Source organism: Phalacrocorax aristotelis, chromosome 2 (genome assembly GCF_949628215.1).
Source record: "Phalacrocorax aristotelis chromosome 2, bGulAri2.1, whole genome shotgun sequence".
NCBI classification, from domain to species: domain Eukaryota; kingdom Metazoa; phylum Chordata; class Aves; order Suliformes; family Phalacrocoracidae; genus Phalacrocorax; species Phalacrocorax aristotelis.
The window spans coordinates 89563981-89582318 of NC_134277.1; the positions used below are offsets into that span (position 1 = coordinate 89563981).

Sequence of the window (18338 nt, forward strand, 5' to 3'; positions counted from 1 at the left end):
TGAAACTGAGATGTGAGGTAGACTTCCAGAGACAAGATGGCTAATATGTTATCCAGCTCTGCTCCCTCCAGTGTCACTCTCTGAAAGGGCCCTTTCGACTGAAAGACCTAAAACTAATTTTTAAATTTATCTGATTTTTCAACAGTAGCATCTAAAATGGCTTTAATTTACACAGAGATCTGAGAGGAGAAAGGGATAAAGATGTGTAGTGATATCTGATTTTTGAGTTTCCTTACTTACATGAATTTGACCGCCGTTTCAAACAATTTCTTTTGCTATTTCATGTATACACTGAAGTGGTTCCTCTTACTGCTGTCTCTTGAGAGAGAGATTAATTTAAAAAAGAGTTAAAACAATATAAAATTTTCATTGATGGAGGACAGTAAGGACACACAATTGTGAGTTAATAATAGTCCCTTTAAGTTTCACATTTCAGATAGAAGTTTGGGGTTTTTCATGCTTAGAAGCTTTATTCTATCCATATATTCTATCTGTAAACTTATTTTGTTATCTGTTTCTTTTCTTCTTTTATCTCGGCATGGTAGATCAAAATAATTAGCTGCTGTTATTCACACATTAAATTATCCCTCAAAGGAAAGAAAATGGTTTTAAAAGGTGACATAATTAAGCAAATACAGATGAAAATTGACCCACATATTACCTCTCTTATTATTTTCTTTTAAAAGAAAATATATCCAGTTTTCAGAGAAATCGGTGATCTAAGCACGTGATCTAAAAGAAATAAATAAGAAAACCTTCCGAGATGTCAGGCAGGGAGGAGAACAGAAACGGACTGTTGTGCCGATACCTGAGAACAGGGCGCAGCTATTTAAGCCAGGTCCTGCCTCATTTCATTAATATATCTGGTATGGTGAACTGAAAAGCCAGAAAGAGGGTGATGATGCTGACCGCTTTCATGGTATGATTTTTCTGTCTGAATATAAGATTTCCAAAATTAAACTTTTTACAAGATGAGACTTGGATATAATAACGACTGGGACAATCAATTAGATCATTACAAAAAAAAGGCAAAACTAGAGTTTCTCATGTGAGGAGTACTTCTCAGACAAAATTTCCTGTTGCTTTGTTTGGTATAGTTCATATGTTTCCAGGATTAATTTCTGTATTGTAGTGTAAAGAAAAGAAAAATTATTAAAGACTGCTAAAGACTCATTTTTGGAGGAAGCTCTTCACACTTAGCCTCTTGTCATCTGCATGAGGTTATCTGAGTTACTAAGTTGTTAAAATCATATTTTTCATAAGCTCAGCGGACCTTCTGAACTAAATTCTGAATTGATTCACCTCATTTTATCTTGCTGCCACGCTCTCCAAACCTGTTCACTTACTGAAACGACCATGTTCGGTGTCCACAGAGTGATTGAACATGCTTTGTCCCAGCAGTGCAATGACTTCTCAGCATTTTTTTAAATTTATTTTTCCAGGAAACTAGGATCTGTTCTGATACCAAGAAGTTCTAAGAACAGTCAAAACATGCTTTTAGTGCCCTACTTAGAAATTCCAAGTGACTTGTAATAAAAGGTGCCAGATATTTTGATTTGCCCGAGAGGAAAGTAATGTGGAAACAAAAGCAAAAGAGGAGATGGGGTCTAAGAGCAGAGTGGGAGAAGGATCAGCATACTCCTAGGAAAGAGGGAGTATGGTTCTACATGAAAGGATACTGACTTTTAAAATATTCTATTTTTTAATAAAAAGTGTCTAAAGCATAATAACTGCGTTAAAAAATATTAACACTTAACATAAAGGAATAGTGAAGTTGGAAACTGAGCACTTCTACTTTGAGAAGTTGCCAGTTGTACATTATGTCAGCCTTTAACTTTTTTTTTTTGTGTTCTTTTTTCATAAAACACATGCTTTATCAGAGATACACAGAAGGAGGTCACTGAACATCTTGTCTTGCAAACACTGGAAGGCCAAGACACTTAAAACTTTCCAAAATTTGCATTAATTGCCCTCCTCACTTTCTAGGTAGTTAAAGGGAAACATGTGCAGCCTGAGTTACAAAAATGCTAAGTGCTCACAGCTGCAAGAGCCATCAGTGGGAACTCTCTTCTGAACACTGAATCCCCTAAAGCTTTATCTTTGAACTGGCAGCCTAATTAGGGGTACCTAGGGAGTTTTGGCTAGGTAGTTTGTCTCTTACTCTGTGCCCATTTCACAGATGGGAACTATCCTCCCACATAGTACTGGCAATCCAGGTTGCCAAGTGTACTGTAGAAACTAATCCTTTGAAATTTATAAGCACTAAGAATCCTCTGTGATGGTATTATGGAAGAGCATACTAGGGAATTAGTAAATGTGCGTTTTGTCTGATATTAGCATGGAATTACATGAGGAATGCCAGAGATAAATAGAAATATGAATAAAACACAGGATTTGTGAGGACAGAATCACAGAAGGGTTGAGGTTGGCAGAGGCCTCTGGAGGTTATCTCGTCCAACCTCCTGTTCAAGCAGGGTCACCTAGAGCCAGTTGCCTAGGACCATACTCAGATTTGAATATCTCCAAGGTTGGAGACTCCACAGCCTCTCTGGGCAACCTGTGCCAGTGCTCAGTCACCCTCACAGTGAAAAAAGTGTTTCCTGATGGTCACAGGGAAGATCCTGTGTTTCAGTTTGTGCCCATTGCCTCTGTTCCTGTCACTGGGCACCACTGAAAAGAGCCTGGCTCCATCTTCTCTGCACCTTCCCTTCAGGCATTTGTACATGTTGAAGAGATCCCCTCAAGCCTTCTCTTCTCCAGGTTAAACAGTTCGAGCTCTCAACCTCTCCTCATAGGGAAGATGCTCCAGTCTCTTAATCATCTTTGTGGCCCTTCACTGGACAGAAGTGATGTGAACAGACAACTAAAGAGAGAATGATAATGCCCATGGATTTCAGTTGAGCATTTTTTATAATCTGGACAAAACATTTGGATTTATTGTTTTTATGTGTAATTTATAGGTATTTTTACCCGTGTTAAAACGATTATATTATGCTTCACTATCATGGGACTTCCACCTACTTTCTTATGTATCTTTACCTATAAAGCTGCAGACCTGTTGCCTAGACTGTTAACGTGTGACCCACCAGTAGCAAGTGAAAGCTACCATTTGATAGAGAAAAGAACTTCTAGTTTTGTATGATGAGTCTCTCAGAGTCTGTAGGAAGCTGGACTACCATCCTTCTCTCTAACCTTCTTTTTTCCTCCTCATGTGCTGCTAGGAGGGAGTGTCTAGGGCAGCATGTGATAAGTCAGAGGTGTGACGGCAGCCCACCAGCACCCCTTTGAACTTATTTCCAGGAATTCTACAGCAATGCAGAAAAAAAATCAGACAGTTTTCTAATTCATTTTTAAAAAGTAGATATTATCATCTGATTTCTGACAAAAATGATAGCTATAATTCGAAAAATGGTAGAAAAGACTAAGAAATGTAACTCCTGAAATACCCTTTACTTGTAGCAGACAACATATGCTTTTTATAAATTGCTGTAATTCTCTAGTAATTAAGTACAATAATCAGTCTTGATGACATACCATGCATGGAGCCAGAAATTCATCTATGAACTTAAAAGAAATCCTAGCTTTGTGTAGGCATTCAAATTTATTTTTCTTCTGTTTTGTCATTTCATCTGTGCCATACCACAACAGGGATCAATTGCACTATCTGTTTCAGGCCTAAAAAATATGAAGAGATGCCACATAGTTATTTAGAGATCTTTGGCCAGTACAGATTAAGTAAATGTTTGTCTTTTCTGATTGGTTTTCATTCACAGTGCATGCATTGGATCCCAAGACCCTTATTGTGGCTGGGACATGGTGATGAAGAAATGCACAACGCTGGAAGAAAGTCTGAGTATGAGTCAATGGGAGCAAAGCATTACTGTGTGTCCAGTAAGTCCAAATACACTTATTTATGTCTCAAAACTTTTGATTCCATGTAAATTTCATGAAAATCAGATGATATAGATTTTTCAAGCTCAGAAAACTGTATTTAATGCCATTTTCCTCATCATTTGATCATTTCCTCATCATTCCTTCCCATCAGATTTTAACAGAATGTTTAATTTTTCTATTTCTTAACAAACTACTTAAGTAATATGATCAAATTATTTATAGTACTTTCAAAGGTAGTTGCTTTTTACCTGTAATGCCTTTGTTCCCACCTTGAGAGCAAATGTTTACTAAGATTAAAGATAGTGACATGTTTTTCTCTGCAGGATTTTTCTCCATTTTGTACTTTGAGAAAATTTAGTCACTAGCGGTATAATCTTTTCTTTTAGGATCATTATTGCTTATATAAAAGGCCATACAACATCTTTCAAAGTCTGTGAATTGGAAGGGTGAGTTATCCGAGTTAAGTCTCACCCACATAAATGACAGGAGTGATAATTATAATAAACTTAGTGTTAATATTTACAGTGGCTTAACACTTCTCTTTAAAAATGATTTTGAATATATGTAATATAATTAAAAAAAAAAAAAACAAAGTTGATTTATATCCCTTCTTTTTACTGTGGTTCCAGTGTTGTTTTAATATTGATTCTTTTGCCTCACTCCAAAGAGCACAAAAAGTGGATTGAGAAGGATCTTCCTTGTGCTACTAAGGTCTTTCCTTGTAGACTCATGCTGCTTTGTCTTTGCCTTATGCCCATGAAGAGGGAGCCTTTCCAACTCAGTTCTGTTTTCATCGCTAATAAGGACTCCTTGAAATTGTGCCTGCTCACCACTGGAGCACATGCATCTATGAATTTATGCTCATCCAACATCCATGTTCTGTTCTCCATGTGTTTAACAAGCTCCTTTTAACATCTTACTGACACTCCTCTCTCTTAAGCTGGGCTTTGTTTAGTGAGCTAGAGGTGTGTAAAACTAGTGTAAACTTCTTCCAGCTTTCACTTGTGATCTCTACATGTGTTGCAGCAGCCCCGTAGATACGAATGACTACACTGATTCTGAGGTCCTCAAGAGCTAGCTCCTGTGTTCTGACTGTCTCTTTGACATTAAATAGTAATTTTTTTAAAACAATATCTTGTCCTGTCCTTTGCATCCATGCTCTCACATAGTGGCCTAATAAAAAAGGCTTTCACTGGATTCATTGGCATTTGCATTTTAGCTCAAATCAGGAGCAACTTTGGGGGAAATACTCTGATTTTTCTCATCCCGTTTTTTTTTTGGTTCACATCACAAAGCAGTCTTGCAGCACAAAATCTACATTACTGTCAGATGAAATTAAACCAAAAATGTGCTCCAGCTACTACTGGGCATTTGATCCACGGCCAGAATGAGTCCAAAATAAAGTCCCCAAAACACATATGGTGTACGTCTCAAGTCTTCAACACCAACTGTTTTATTTTCCAGATGTGCAGTTTGTGTTCGTACCACTTGCTAATATAGACATAGCCATTGTCTCACAGAAAGTCTGGTTTTAGTCACCAGTGCAGTCCTTGCCTCCCTGACTAGCAAGTAACTAGCAAGTACAGTATATTCTTTTCCAAGCACATGGAGTCTATCATGCCTCCCTACAGTAATCCCACAGGCTAAATGTGGTTATGTGGAGGGTTTGTTGGTGGCCTACTTGGGTTGCTGTTTTAGGAAGGATTACTGGAACGGGTTGCTTGGTGCATACTTGTAAGAGCAGTCTGGCTACTGCTTAGTCTTTGAATTCTGGCGTTAGCAGATACAAATAGATACAGATAGATACAAAACATGAGACCAAGAGGGGGGGAGGGGGGAGGGATGAATGGTTTAGAATGCAGAATTCAATTCTGTTCTGTTCAGCTGGAAAAACAATTATATATAGCAGTTGTGTAGGATCCGACAGTCTAGTCAAAGCAGGGGAGCACCAAAGGATTGCTCAGAAATTCTCCACAGCTGTGACACTTATTCTGAATATCAGAGATGTAAAGATTTAGCGAGCCTCCAGAGAAATTTTGGAGTTGAGCAGATTGAGGTTGCATAATATAAGGAAAATTTTAGAATTAACTGTCCAAATTAAAAAGCGTGACCATTTTTTTAAAATTAAAAAAAAAGCCTTACTGTCTTAAACCACTGAACTCTAAGTAACACATTATTGAACAAATTTGAAAACTTCATAGAAACTTTCCTTTAAAATAACGCTGTATTTTGGCAAACTACAATCAATTACAATTTTGCTTTGTGAGGCTTTCAAATATTTGTTTTTATAGCATTTTTATGCGCTGTATTCACAGGATATGTAAGCCAAGGTGTAATGAATTTCATCTTCTAGGCACTGGATCTATGTGCATCCTTGACATCTGCTATATACGTTTAAGATAATGTTGCAGGCAGAACATAACAGAATTTTAGAAACCTTCTACCCTCCCTCTTTTGGTTCCAGTTGGTTCCTATGTCTTAACTGTTAATAAAACTGCACTGATCTTTTCAACACTATAGAAAATTTGTCAGATTAATGCATGACCAGTTTCTTCTAAATTCAAATCAGAGAGGGGCCTGTTTATACACTAGTTTAGCCCAAAATTAAAAGTGTGGCCAGCTGCACTTGAAAAATTATTTCCTAGGGAATTATTCATACATCTGTCATGGTAGAGTGGGGAGGGGGCTAGGAGAGGTAGCTGAGCATCTGTGTTACCGTCTCTCTGAACTTTGAAGATCATTCATGACAAATGTGGTTATTTTGGTTATCTTGCTTTAACTTACTTCTCAAGTTGTTTTTTTAGGTTATTGTTTCAGTTGATGTGAGTACCCCAATTGTGCATGAATATAAATAGTAGTTAATGCTATGGCACATATATCTACTTTAAGCTTCTTCCAGTGGGTCAGACACCCCTGTTATTCATCCAATATTTTTATGGTAATAAAGGTTCATTGTTTTACAAAGATATTTTCCAGTAGGACCACTTGAAATCCACCACTTAAAAGTACACTGGCTGACATTATCAAAGAGATTTTACAAGGAAAGTAAAAATAATTTTTAAAATAAAGTTGGGTTTCGTCTTCTTTTACGTAAGTATACAACATGAAATAGCCTTATTTTTATGGCTGTAGCAAACATTCCATGCAGGGAAAGAGTATAGTACGGGATCTTACCTGAACTCATTAGCAATTTCAGGAAATACTCCAGAACCACTGATTTCTACACCAAGTAATCTCGAACCAAAGAGCTCATGGCAGATTTAAGGACTGGGTCGCTGAAGATGTGACCTTAGCTCAGAATACAGAGGCACAAACCAGGAAGACAAGGTGGCTGCAGAGAGGATCAAGGCAAGGAAGATTGATATTTGGAGGACATTAGGAAGGATGAAGGGACTAGAGGTATCTGCAGAAGGGAAAGGGTGACAAAAATAGGGTGGTAAAGAGAGAAAGCAGAGTGTAGCTGTGCCAGGAAAGTATAGCCGTATGGTTTGCTTGATTGTGATTTTCGATTTTCCCCTTGAGGCATGTCAGATAGTAAAAGGTTAATGGGCATAGGTTCTGGGGAGAGCTAAAAAGGCCTCTCATCAATGCATTTTGTTTTCCTACGGTCCTATGATGAATTTGATATCACTTGTGAAAAGGAGATATTCATAGAGGGACAGAGCAGGTGAGTCATGGGGAACAGCAGAGGCTGCAGTGGGATGATCTTTACAGGAATAGGGGAAAAAAATCAAGAAAGAGAAATCTGCCATCAGTATGTGCTTCTGAGCTCAAGCTTTCAGCTAAGTTTTATGAATACTTTCTCTGCCACTTGATATAAATTATGGTAACCATAGACAACTGTAGCTTTAGTTTATAATTGTGGGTGCAACAATAAAGATGTTTTGGTGCGGCATAGAAATAGAAAGCACTAAAGACATTTTCACATCTCTGACGTAAATTGGATTGGGGATATCATTGATAGTTTATGGACTATATATTTGTTAGACCAGAAATGTAAGAGGGAATGGGTTTACTTGTCACTTAACTAGAAGTAAGTATTTCCTCTTGTCTTATGAAAAACAACAGTGTATACTCTGCATGACCAAAGGTCGGTGAGTTATTTTCAACAAGCAGCCCTCGGCAGAATTTTGAAAGGATGAATTATGGTTATGTCAGTTGTAGCTGGCAGAATATACACATAGTTGTTCTGTGGAGAAGCTATATCTGTGAAAAATAAATCATGAGAAATGTAATTAATGGTGAAATTAGAGAACCTTTACCACAGTGGAAAGAATCAGCCAGCACCCAGTGTGGCAGTGGAGACATATCTTGTGCTGTAATTGAATCTCTTGTATCTTCAAATTATTAGTGAAATGTATACTTCCCTCACCACTGTTAAAATGAAACTATACTAAAAATAGCAAAGGGAGACACCATTTCAGATCATTCCTGACAATCTACAACTGTAGTTCCCATTTCAATATATAAGCAGGAGTTAGTGTTACATTCCTATACATTTGATAAAATATGCATGACTACTACCAATACATATTTATCTAAGAATGAATTTACATGCTATTTAGCCTGCACTTGTTAGTACTGCTCTTTTGACTGAAAGTTAAAACGTGACAATCAAAAGGCAAATCCTTTAGCATTTAAGTGAAAAAGTGGCCATCATTTCTGTATATGATCACAGATTAGTCAAGATTAACACCTTGCTAAAAGAATTGATAATATGAAAACCTATCTTTGGTAAGAGAGCTGAATTCCCCAAGTCCAGCCCCATTTTCTTTAATAAGTTCCAGTAACCATGGAGGCTGCTACAGTTTCTATTAGCACATTTTGTTTCAGTTGGACAGTAAAGATTTCTTATTAACACATGTAACGGCTGCATGATGGAAACATTCCAGTCAAGATGAGAATGGTCCGACCCGTCCAGCCAAAGGTGTTGAGAATTGACTTCAGAGGGAACAAGATGTCTTATCATATAGGGTTAGGTGCTGCTTTTTGAAAGTGTTTTTAGGATTTATTCATATAATTATATCCAGTGTTTAGAGAGAGTCATACTTAGCATCACATTTCAGTTTTATGAAATGGTGCTATATGACATGTGCTTCAAACAGCTGTTGTCAAAAAATGACAGTCATCACGGAGATTTGAGGTTGTGTCATGATTTAACCACAGTCAGTGACCAAGCATCACACAGCCACTCACTCACCCTCACCCGCAGTGGGATGGGGGAGAGAATCAGAACAGCAAAAGTAAGGAAGTTTGTGGGTTGAGATAAGAACAGTATAATAATAATGATGATGATGATGAAAAGGAAAACAAAGAGAGAAAGAGAAACAAAACCCAGGAAATACAAGTGATGCAAATGATCACCACCTGCTGACCGACACCCAGCACATCCCTGAGCAGCGATCGCTGCCCCCCAGCCAACTCCCCACAGTTTATATACTGAGCATGACATCATATAGTATGGAATGTCCCTTTGGTCAGCTGGGGTCAGCGTTCCTGGCTGTGTCCCCTCCCAGCTTCTCGTGCACCTGGCAGAGCACGGGGAGCTGAAAAAGTCCCTGACTAGTGTAAGCACTACTTAGCAATAACTAAAACAACAGTGTGTTATCAACATTATTCTCATACTAAATCCAAAACACAGCACTATACCAGCTACTAGGAGGAAAATTAACTCTATCCCAGCTGAAACCAGGACAGGTTGATTCATCCAGTTTTGTTACCCTGGGCTGTCATCCTCTGCTCCCTCTTCCTTTTGATCTAGATTGGGGTTTCTACAAGTATTCTTGCACATGCTGTTTTATAGTCAATATCCAGGTTCCTAATCACAGGTGTATTTTAGGAAATAGGGAATACTCTCATCAGGAAATAATTTAGAAAGTGAAACTATGCTTTCTGTTGAATCACTGTAGTCAAGCATGGTTGTAAAAGGTAGCAGTTTGTTGTGGTTATTGTTATAGTGGTGGCATCCAGTGGCCCAGATCCATGGGACGTGGTGGGAATTGTGCAGCTACAGAAATATAAGGGGAGCTTGCTGCCTGGAAGGTATACATCTCCATTGGAAGCTTTTATTGTTGGTGACTGAAGGCTGTACCTCCACGTACTCAAAATTAAGAGGTCGCAAGAAGGAACTGTCAGGCCTCAGCTAAACCTTTCTGTTGTGTTTGTTTCTAGATGAGGAATCTGACAGTGGATGGGCATTTTGGAACGTGGTCGCAGTGGAAACCTTGCACTCACACTGACGGTGCCAGTGTTGGCTCCTGCCTCTGCAGGACACGTGTGTGTGACAGTCCTGCTCCTCAGTGTGGAGGTTGGCTGTGCGAAGGACCAACCATGGAGATTGCCAACTGTTCCAGGTACACAAAACAATTTCAGGTTCTATTGTTTATGCTTTAAAAGTTTTTAATCTAATCAGAACAGAACCTGCCCTTTGAAATCTCATCTGCCATCCGTTGATCTTGTTCTGTGCACGAAACAGTTCGTAGCAATGGCCACAGCAAATGAGGCATTAGAAAACATCTCTCAGACTTTGTGGGAGAGAGAATGAGCCAGATGACAAAGAGTGATTTCAAAAGCCGTGTACCAAATAATATTGTCCTCAGCTAATTTTAACAAAAGTATGATGCTTTTTCTCAGTTCTGTAAGTCATGAAACGTTTTTTCTGGAAGTCAGAAATGTTTACTTTTTGGAGGTCTCATACCACTTGTATTCCTCCATTCTGCCTTCGGAAAAAGGTTTTCATTATATCTTTTGGTTGTAGCATGACACCCAGACCTATTACCAGTCTGTATGCCACTCTTCAGCCACTCTTTTGTCTTCCCCAGGCACGTAACCACTCCCAGAAAAAACACCGAGAACAGATCATTTCAGAGAGTCAGAACACTGCATATTCTGAACTGCATTAGGAGTTCATGTTTAAAACATTATACATACTTTAATTGCAAGATGAAACTTATATACTGGTGCATTCTGCTTATTTTCAGTGATTCTTTCTGCTTTTTGTCTCTGCCTTTTTTTTTTTAACATCAGAAGCACATCATGGTAGTGAATAAAACTGATTGTCGTTCTGCACAAGATAACTGCAAGCTCTGTAAGTGCAAATAGTCAATTTTAGGGAAATTATTAAAAATATAACAATATAGTATATAACATCGGATCAGGAGAATGGTAGGAAAGGTAAGTATGCTGTGAGATACTGAACAATCAAACAACAGTTATTGGGTGTCAGGTTTAGAAGGGAGTTTGGGACATAATTTGGGATTTGATCCACATACTACCATTGGCAGTATTACACTACTGTTTTAACGTCTTACTTCTGTAAACACTGCTATATTAGTAATTGATACCCAGATATTATAAAATATTATAAAATAGCCAGATATTTTGTTCATTTTGTCACTTAGATCAGACATTGCACTTAGATTGATCTTATTTTTGTGTCTGTGTTACCAGTGATAGCTGATGATCTTTTTCAAAAGCTTTTTTTCTGTGTTATCGACTCTTATATGCCTTATAATAACAAGACGTCAAGATGAGTGAAATTCAAATTGGTAATATTTGTGATAATCATGTCATTTTTATTACTGGATTTAATTAGTTTTCATTGTTAAATAAAGTGATTTCAAAATCAAGTAAGGCATAATTTTAACTTTTCTTTTATGATGAAACCTCAAGAACTTGTTACAGGTTAGTTTTATTTTTCTTGTTTTCTGTTCGTCTTCTACCAATACGGAAACTGCAAGCCAGCCATCAAAAGGTTTTGGGAAATGCTTGAAGTGCATCCTTTTTTTTTTTGCTTAGGACAGGGTATCAAATTCCTTTTGAGATGTTTGGTCTAGTGTATTTTTTCCAAGGGTATATTGGGGAGGGACAGGACTGTCCTTTCCAAATGTTCACAAAGGCAGGGTACAGCATGTGACTTCTGTTAGCTTTTTTGTTATGTTACAAATAAGGTACTGGCACCTTATCAGACTGTCCTGTTGAGATTGTGAAGTAATGCATTTTGACGCTTACTTATTACACTTTTTCCTTTAATCACTTTCCTTTCAGAAGTGGTAGCAAATCTTGACATTTTAATCTCCCTGGAAAAGAGACCCACAAATAATAATTAGAGCAATATGTAATTAAAAGTTATCTTCAGATCTTTGATACAGGAGTTTGTAGATTAAGTTTACCCAGAATAGAGTGACCAAAAGCAACTAAATAGCTTCATATCTTTGTAGTTAACTTCTTGTGTAATGGGGTCATTTTAGCTGTTGCTGATTACAAAGCATGGAATATAAAAAGGTCAGAGCACCTTTATTTTCATCCAGTATTCTTTAAGAAATGGAGCACGATGCACTATTAATGACTTCTACAGAAATACTAATGGCGCAGATTCTGCTGTCAGTCACACCTAATCAGCCGTTCGCTATGTATAACAGATGACAGAGCCTGAGCTTTTTATTCTACCAGAAATGGAGGCTGGACACCATGGACTTCTTGGTCACCTTGTAGTACCACTTGTGGAATAGGCTTTCAAGTTCGTCAGCGTTCCTGCAGCAATCCAACCCCTCGACACGGAGGACGCGTCTGTGTGGGACAAAATCGTGAGGAGAGGTGAGCTATCTTTTTTCTACCATCTGTTTTTATTTCTTCTGCTCAGCTGTGTTCCACAGGACATTTTCTCCTTTACCTGCCTTGTTTTTCTCTTCCCTTTCCTTTCACTCTCTCTTTAACTCCACTGCTGCACAATAGCAGTGTTCCCATTAGCAAGGCTGTGGGTCTGCAGCAGTTCTTTCATCTTTCACTTAGCTGCATCCCTTCAGAGCCAGCTGAGAGCTCCTGGTAGTGCCAGAGAATTGTGCTGAAGCAATGTGCTGCTGTCCCTTGAGACCCTGAAAATTGATTCTCCTTGAAAATTGATCGCAGTATGTTTGAATTGTAACTTGCCCAGCCTCAAGACCTGGAATTCAGAATAAAATATAGTAAGGTCACAGCACTATGTTACTGATGCTGTGAGTTCGGTTTTTTTTTTTCTGTCTTAAATGAATTAAGCATCTGTATAACATGAGAGGAAGTTTCAAGGGCTTTGTTTTGTATTCAGTAAATACAATACACCTTGAACTCAAATATCTTTTAGTAAGGTTTCAGGTTGTGGGTTTTTTTAAAATTGTTTGTATATATATTAACCCCTGAGCAAATCAAGTCAGCTCAGATTTTGATTTCACCACGTACTGCTTTGGCACCCAGCTGGATATTTTGTCACTAGCTCAGAATATAAAGTTCAGGCCTCTGATTCCATTTTGCATGCACCCTAATATCTCTAATTTGTTAGGATTTTTAGCAGGAATTAAATATTTATTTAAATCAAGCCAGAATATATTCATATAAACTGCAGCTCTTAGGTGCATTATGTTTTTTCCAGAGGCATGCCAAAAAGCTAGACAGCAGAAGACTGGTGTTGGTGTAAGAATTTGGAGTACTGTAGTCATGCATTCTAAGAGATGTACGTGGACACATTTCCTCTCAATATGCACTTGCAGTTTACTTCAGTGTTTCTGTATGGATGTTTTAATATCCTATGTTGCTGTTGGATGAAAACAGGATTCAGTAACCTTTACGATGAGCGTCAGTGAGGGGTTTAATTAAACATCAACTCTGGCATTTCTTCAGGTGAAGAAATTCCACTGGAAGGATGTTGCATCACACATCTATTTATTAACAGATCACCAAGAACCTGGTCTTTCTAACTCTAAATGTAAAGGATCACTATCACAGAACACGTGAACACTTCTTGCTGTTTCAGAACCATAAATATTTACCATTTCATTGCAGAGGAGAGCATTTTGTTATTTTGTGAATTGCTTTCTGAAAATAGATTGCCCAACCAAAAAGCCATCGCCACCAAACATAGATTATATCTGTGGTTACATAGCTCTGTCCAAGCTTGAATAACAGTTATTGATCTTCTTGACCTGAGAGGTCAGTCCAGGGCAGGACTCAATAAGACTGAATATAAAAGAAAAGAGTTTGGTTTGGATAGACTTTTTGGTGATGGACTATGAATGTTAGTAGTCATTGTTCATCTTAAGTTTAACATGGAATAAGAGTCTAATAAGAAGTTTCAGAGAAATACAGAAAACCATGAGAAATACTTCCATAATGATGGGACAAAATTTCCAATATTAAGACATTGGTTGCACTAAAAAAGCAGTTACAAAATGGAAAGTGGTAGTTACAATGAGTTGAAATAATAGCAGCCTAGAAGGATTGAATTTTGCTGTGTAACAGTTCTGAAAGAACAGCAGGGTTATGTTGCTTTGCTTTCGTAGCCTGCAGGTTACTTTTCGTTGCCCTCTTTGTCCAGTTCAGCAGCAATCTGGGATGTACATGCCTGTGAGTTTACTGCAGGGTGCCTTTTTCTCTCATAGTTCCTCTGTCGCTGTTTCCTATCTCCTTGAAACACCCTCCACTCTCACCAGCCCTGCACCTTCCTCTCAATCACTAGTTTGCTCACAGCTGACATTCCTGCCTCTACCCTGATTTTAAGTTATCCATGATGTGTGATGATAGTTTTAAAGTTGTGAGGTTTGGGGACTTTTTTTTTGTTTTTTTATTTTTTAAAGTACCTTTAAAATTTATTGTCAGAAAGTGTGGTATGTTAGGAAGTTTTGTCATATCATTTGTAAAGCAGCTAGAGGAATGAGGCATCGATTATTTGCCAGGATTTTTGTCAGTGTCAAGCCAAGTGCTTGGATAAATCTTTTCAGAGCTGTAAAAAGCAGAAAGTCCTGGGCAACTTGCCAGCCAGGGCCTATCTCACCACCCCCAGCAGGGGAGCGGGGCAAGCCTGGAGATTGTGGCCAGGTCCAGTCAAGAGTCTAGATAATAGGTGATATGACAGTGAGGCATGTCTGAGGTCTAGGTGGGAAGCCAAGCCACAGACCAGGGATAGGACCAGGTTTAGTGGTCACCAGGCAGGTCTATAGCAACAGGGCCAAGGTCAGCCCACACACTGAGCTCTAGATCAAGGGTCTCCATGGTGGGCCAGGGACAAGGTCCAGCATTTCTCAAACAGCACAGCTCAGACAAGGGTTGAAAGTTCGTGGCAGAGCTTAAATAGAACTCTTGGGCCCATGGGTGTGTGTAGCGGTCCCAGGTGAGGCTGGTTGCAGCCATCAGGGCATTATGAGTGTCCTCAGGGCTCTGCCAGCTTGTAGAGAATTTTGAGCTGTGAGAGCAATGGAGTACCTAGTGCAGTAGTCCTAATTCATTGCTTCACTCCGGTACCACTGGAGATACATCTGCACCAAATGGAGACAGCTCCTTTGAGAATTGGGCCCAGTACATTTAGGTAGGCTGAGCAAATATTCCACATGCAATAACTCCTAAGAAATCTTTACCTCAGTTTTGTATCCAGAGTACCAATAAGCAGCTTCTTAGATTTTCTCATTTAAATTATTTGATACTTATAAATAGCCATTTTACATTCTTATTGTCCTAGCTCATATGTGAAATTAATATATGTGTAGTCTTAGTAAAAAATATAATTAATTGGTTTACACATTGTGGGCATTTATTTTTATAAAAGTGCATATTCAAGTCACCTTCCCATGTTCAGGGACGTAAGTATGGGATTCAGCTTCCACAACCAACATTGTGTCAAACTTTGAAACAGCTTTTCAATGAACAGTGATTTCTGTAGAAGACCAGCGCACAATTCCATAGAAAGCACGCACAGAAAAGGCAGTGTATAGCTGAGGTAAATTCACCTGCAGATGTGAATGCACATTCGGTTTGAGAGTATTTGTCCGTGCATTAAGAGCTAGATGTTTGTCTAGGTTATGTTTGTTTTACCTCATGAAAGCCACAATCCTAGCATGGCAAATGTATCCGGCAGCTCTGTGCTTGCCGGTCATTCCCATGAAATCAATAGCAATATTTACCAATTTAAAGTGTTGCAGGTAGGTTAAGCTTTTGCGTGCTCTGCTGCTAAAGGAGTGTGGGGGGGAGTGGAAAACAGTTGAGGGAGAGCAGCAAAGACTGATATTACAAAGCCAATTCGCCTTGTAGAAATAGGCCAAAAGTGCAGCTGATATGTGTTTAGACAGGATATGGAGAGGGAATAAAAACAGCATTTTCACAAAATTTGCTAATCAGATAAAATAATTTTGTAGTTAAGACTCCAGATGGAAGACATCCTGAAGAATTCCTTAGGGTTTTAAAAATTTCCGTTTTTTCCTGTATGAGAAATACTCTCTGAAGCTGCTGGAAAACTCTCTAGGTTTTAGTTTATAGAGTTTATAGTATCCTGTCTTGACTTTTTCATTGAGCAAAAATGTTTGTCCTCTCCTTTCTGTGGAAGATGCTGTGGATGTGGGCTCATTAAGTCCGCTGGTCTCTCTCCTATCTGTGCAGAAACAAGGGACATCAAAATGAAAATCCTTTGCTTTTAGTGAGTGTAGTTATCTTTTATTACATAGGACAAAAAGAAAGAAAGAAAGAAAGTAAAAAAAGCTTGTCAAATCAGAAGTAGAAAAATAAATTGGCTGGAGATGAAGAGTAAATGTTTGAAAGCCCAGGAAATTTTTGGGTGTATAAGATTAGAAGCAGTACATCTTGTCACCTTTTTTTTTTGTACACAATACTCATCAGATATTCAGAGCTTTCAGGCTTGTTTCCACGAGCAGGAGGAACTGCTGAGAGTCAAGTGGGTGTGCTTCGTAGCACTGCTTGTTTCCACACAGTGCAAACAAGCCCTGTCCCCTTCAGCAGAGCAGATCAAACACCATGAGGCTTTGGGCTTGCTTGTGCTCCCATGGCTCTCTTGTCTGCCAGGAAGCGTGTGCTCCCATCCTCCCTGCTTTCTCTGCTCCCTCCTCTTCTTCCATAGAAGCCCCTGGGAGCACATGCCCTGGCCCCACAACCTTCCACAAGTCTCCTGGGTGGGGATTTCTGTTGATTTAGCAATCTCAGTCCAGTAAAACGTGTGTGTACGTCGTGTGTCTGCCTTCAGTTAAGGGAATCCAGCATTCCTATCAACCTCAGTGTAGTCTATGCTTACCAGTAAGTCACCAGCTGGTAGTCATGAGTACCCACCACACAGCAGTATCATGCATAGGAATGGGCAAGCAGTGATCAAGGTTAGTTTGTTTTTCTTAAATACATGCTAGTATAATACAGTTCAAAATTAAGAACTGCATTTTTAAATTAAATAGCACCTCTCTGTGCAAAAAAAAGCCCCACATTTCTAAGTGTCACGTAGTTAGCCTGTGGTACTCAGTGCTGCGTGGCAACACTGAAATAAAGAGCTGTTTTACTAAAGGGTGAGATCTTCATATGAACAAGAATAGTAATTAAAAAATTATTGTAGGAACTAGTGGCTGCAGACAAAACTGGACAGAGGATGTTCTCCCTTCCCCCAGTATGACAGTTCCTTTATTAGGGCATTTGAACTTGGATTCACTGCAAGGGGAAACGGGAAGGGTCACTGTACAAAACCCACATTTCTCTAGGCTGTTCTCCCTTCTGACCTCATTGCAGTTAGATTAGGGGAGAGGGCAGTGGTTTCACAGATTCAAGTTTCTTGCATTGCGTGTTTTGTTGAATTACTGTAAAATGTTAGCCCTGTGGGTCCTGAGAACAAAATTAAGAGGGGAAGAAAGAGCAAAAGGGAAAAAGGGTTACTGAGTGACTTGAAATGCAGCCAAGAGGAGATGTAATGAACTTGGCTCAAAGCCCCATGCTGTAGCACAGCACTCAAAGATCAATTGCAGGGATGTCTCTAGCTGTGAAAACATACCTGATATTTTCAGAGGCTGGCTGGCTGAAATGAAAATAAGATTCTACCTGCATGCTGTGTTGCTTTTTTTTTTCTTTTCCTGAAAGAAAGGAAAAATTGACACTCACTTTTGTTTTTGACTTTTTTTTTTTTAAATAATTCCTAAATTGAAGTTAAGTAGCTTGCATAGGGATTTTAGGGCTTTTTTCAGTTTCATCTTGTAGTTTCAACTGTGTCTTTAAATAGTCCTGGTTAACAGAATTTGCCAGCCTTTGAAGTCCTTACTGAGTCAGTTGTTAAGTTTCTTTTCTGTCTTCCGCTTAAGTGAGCAAGCAGATGATAGGGCACATTGGCACTAAGAGAAGCTCTGTATAATGTCATGAGTCTCATCTAAATGCGATTTGTCACGTGTAACTTCAGGTGTCCACAAATGTGAGTGCTTATGTGTGAGTCAGGTGTCTGAACTTCCACTACGGTCTGTAGAAATTTAGTCAATACAGGCTGTGGAGAGCAAAGTAATTTGTCTCCTTCTACTGTATGTTCCTAAATTTGGTCAAATTTATCATTCTAGCCTCCATAGCTTGTATTGACAAAATTTCTCTAGTCAACGGGAAGAAATTAGTATATTGAGGGCTGTATTTGAATGACCTACAGTAGGCATTTGCTTTAGGGTGACATAAATCAT

The 18338-nt window shown here is 38.8% G+C and overlaps 1 protein-coding gene across 5 annotated transcripts in view; it reads left to right on the forward strand.

Annotated features, from left to right (window-relative positions):
- Positions 1–18338, forward strand: part of SEMA5A (semaphorin 5A) — a 349647-nt gene that overhangs the window by 253400 nt on the left and 77909 nt on the right. For all 5 annotated transcript variants that reach the window (XM_075084299.1, XM_075084302.1, XM_075084298.1 and 2 more), the window contains 3 exons: positions 3774–3891; positions 10066–10247; positions 12346–12489. In XM_075084299.1, the coding sequence (XP_074940400.1) occupies positions 3774–3891; positions 10066–10247; positions 12346–12489 (444 nt within the window). The remainder of the gene's footprint in view (positions 1–3773; positions 3892–10065; positions 10248–12345; positions 12490–18338) is intronic.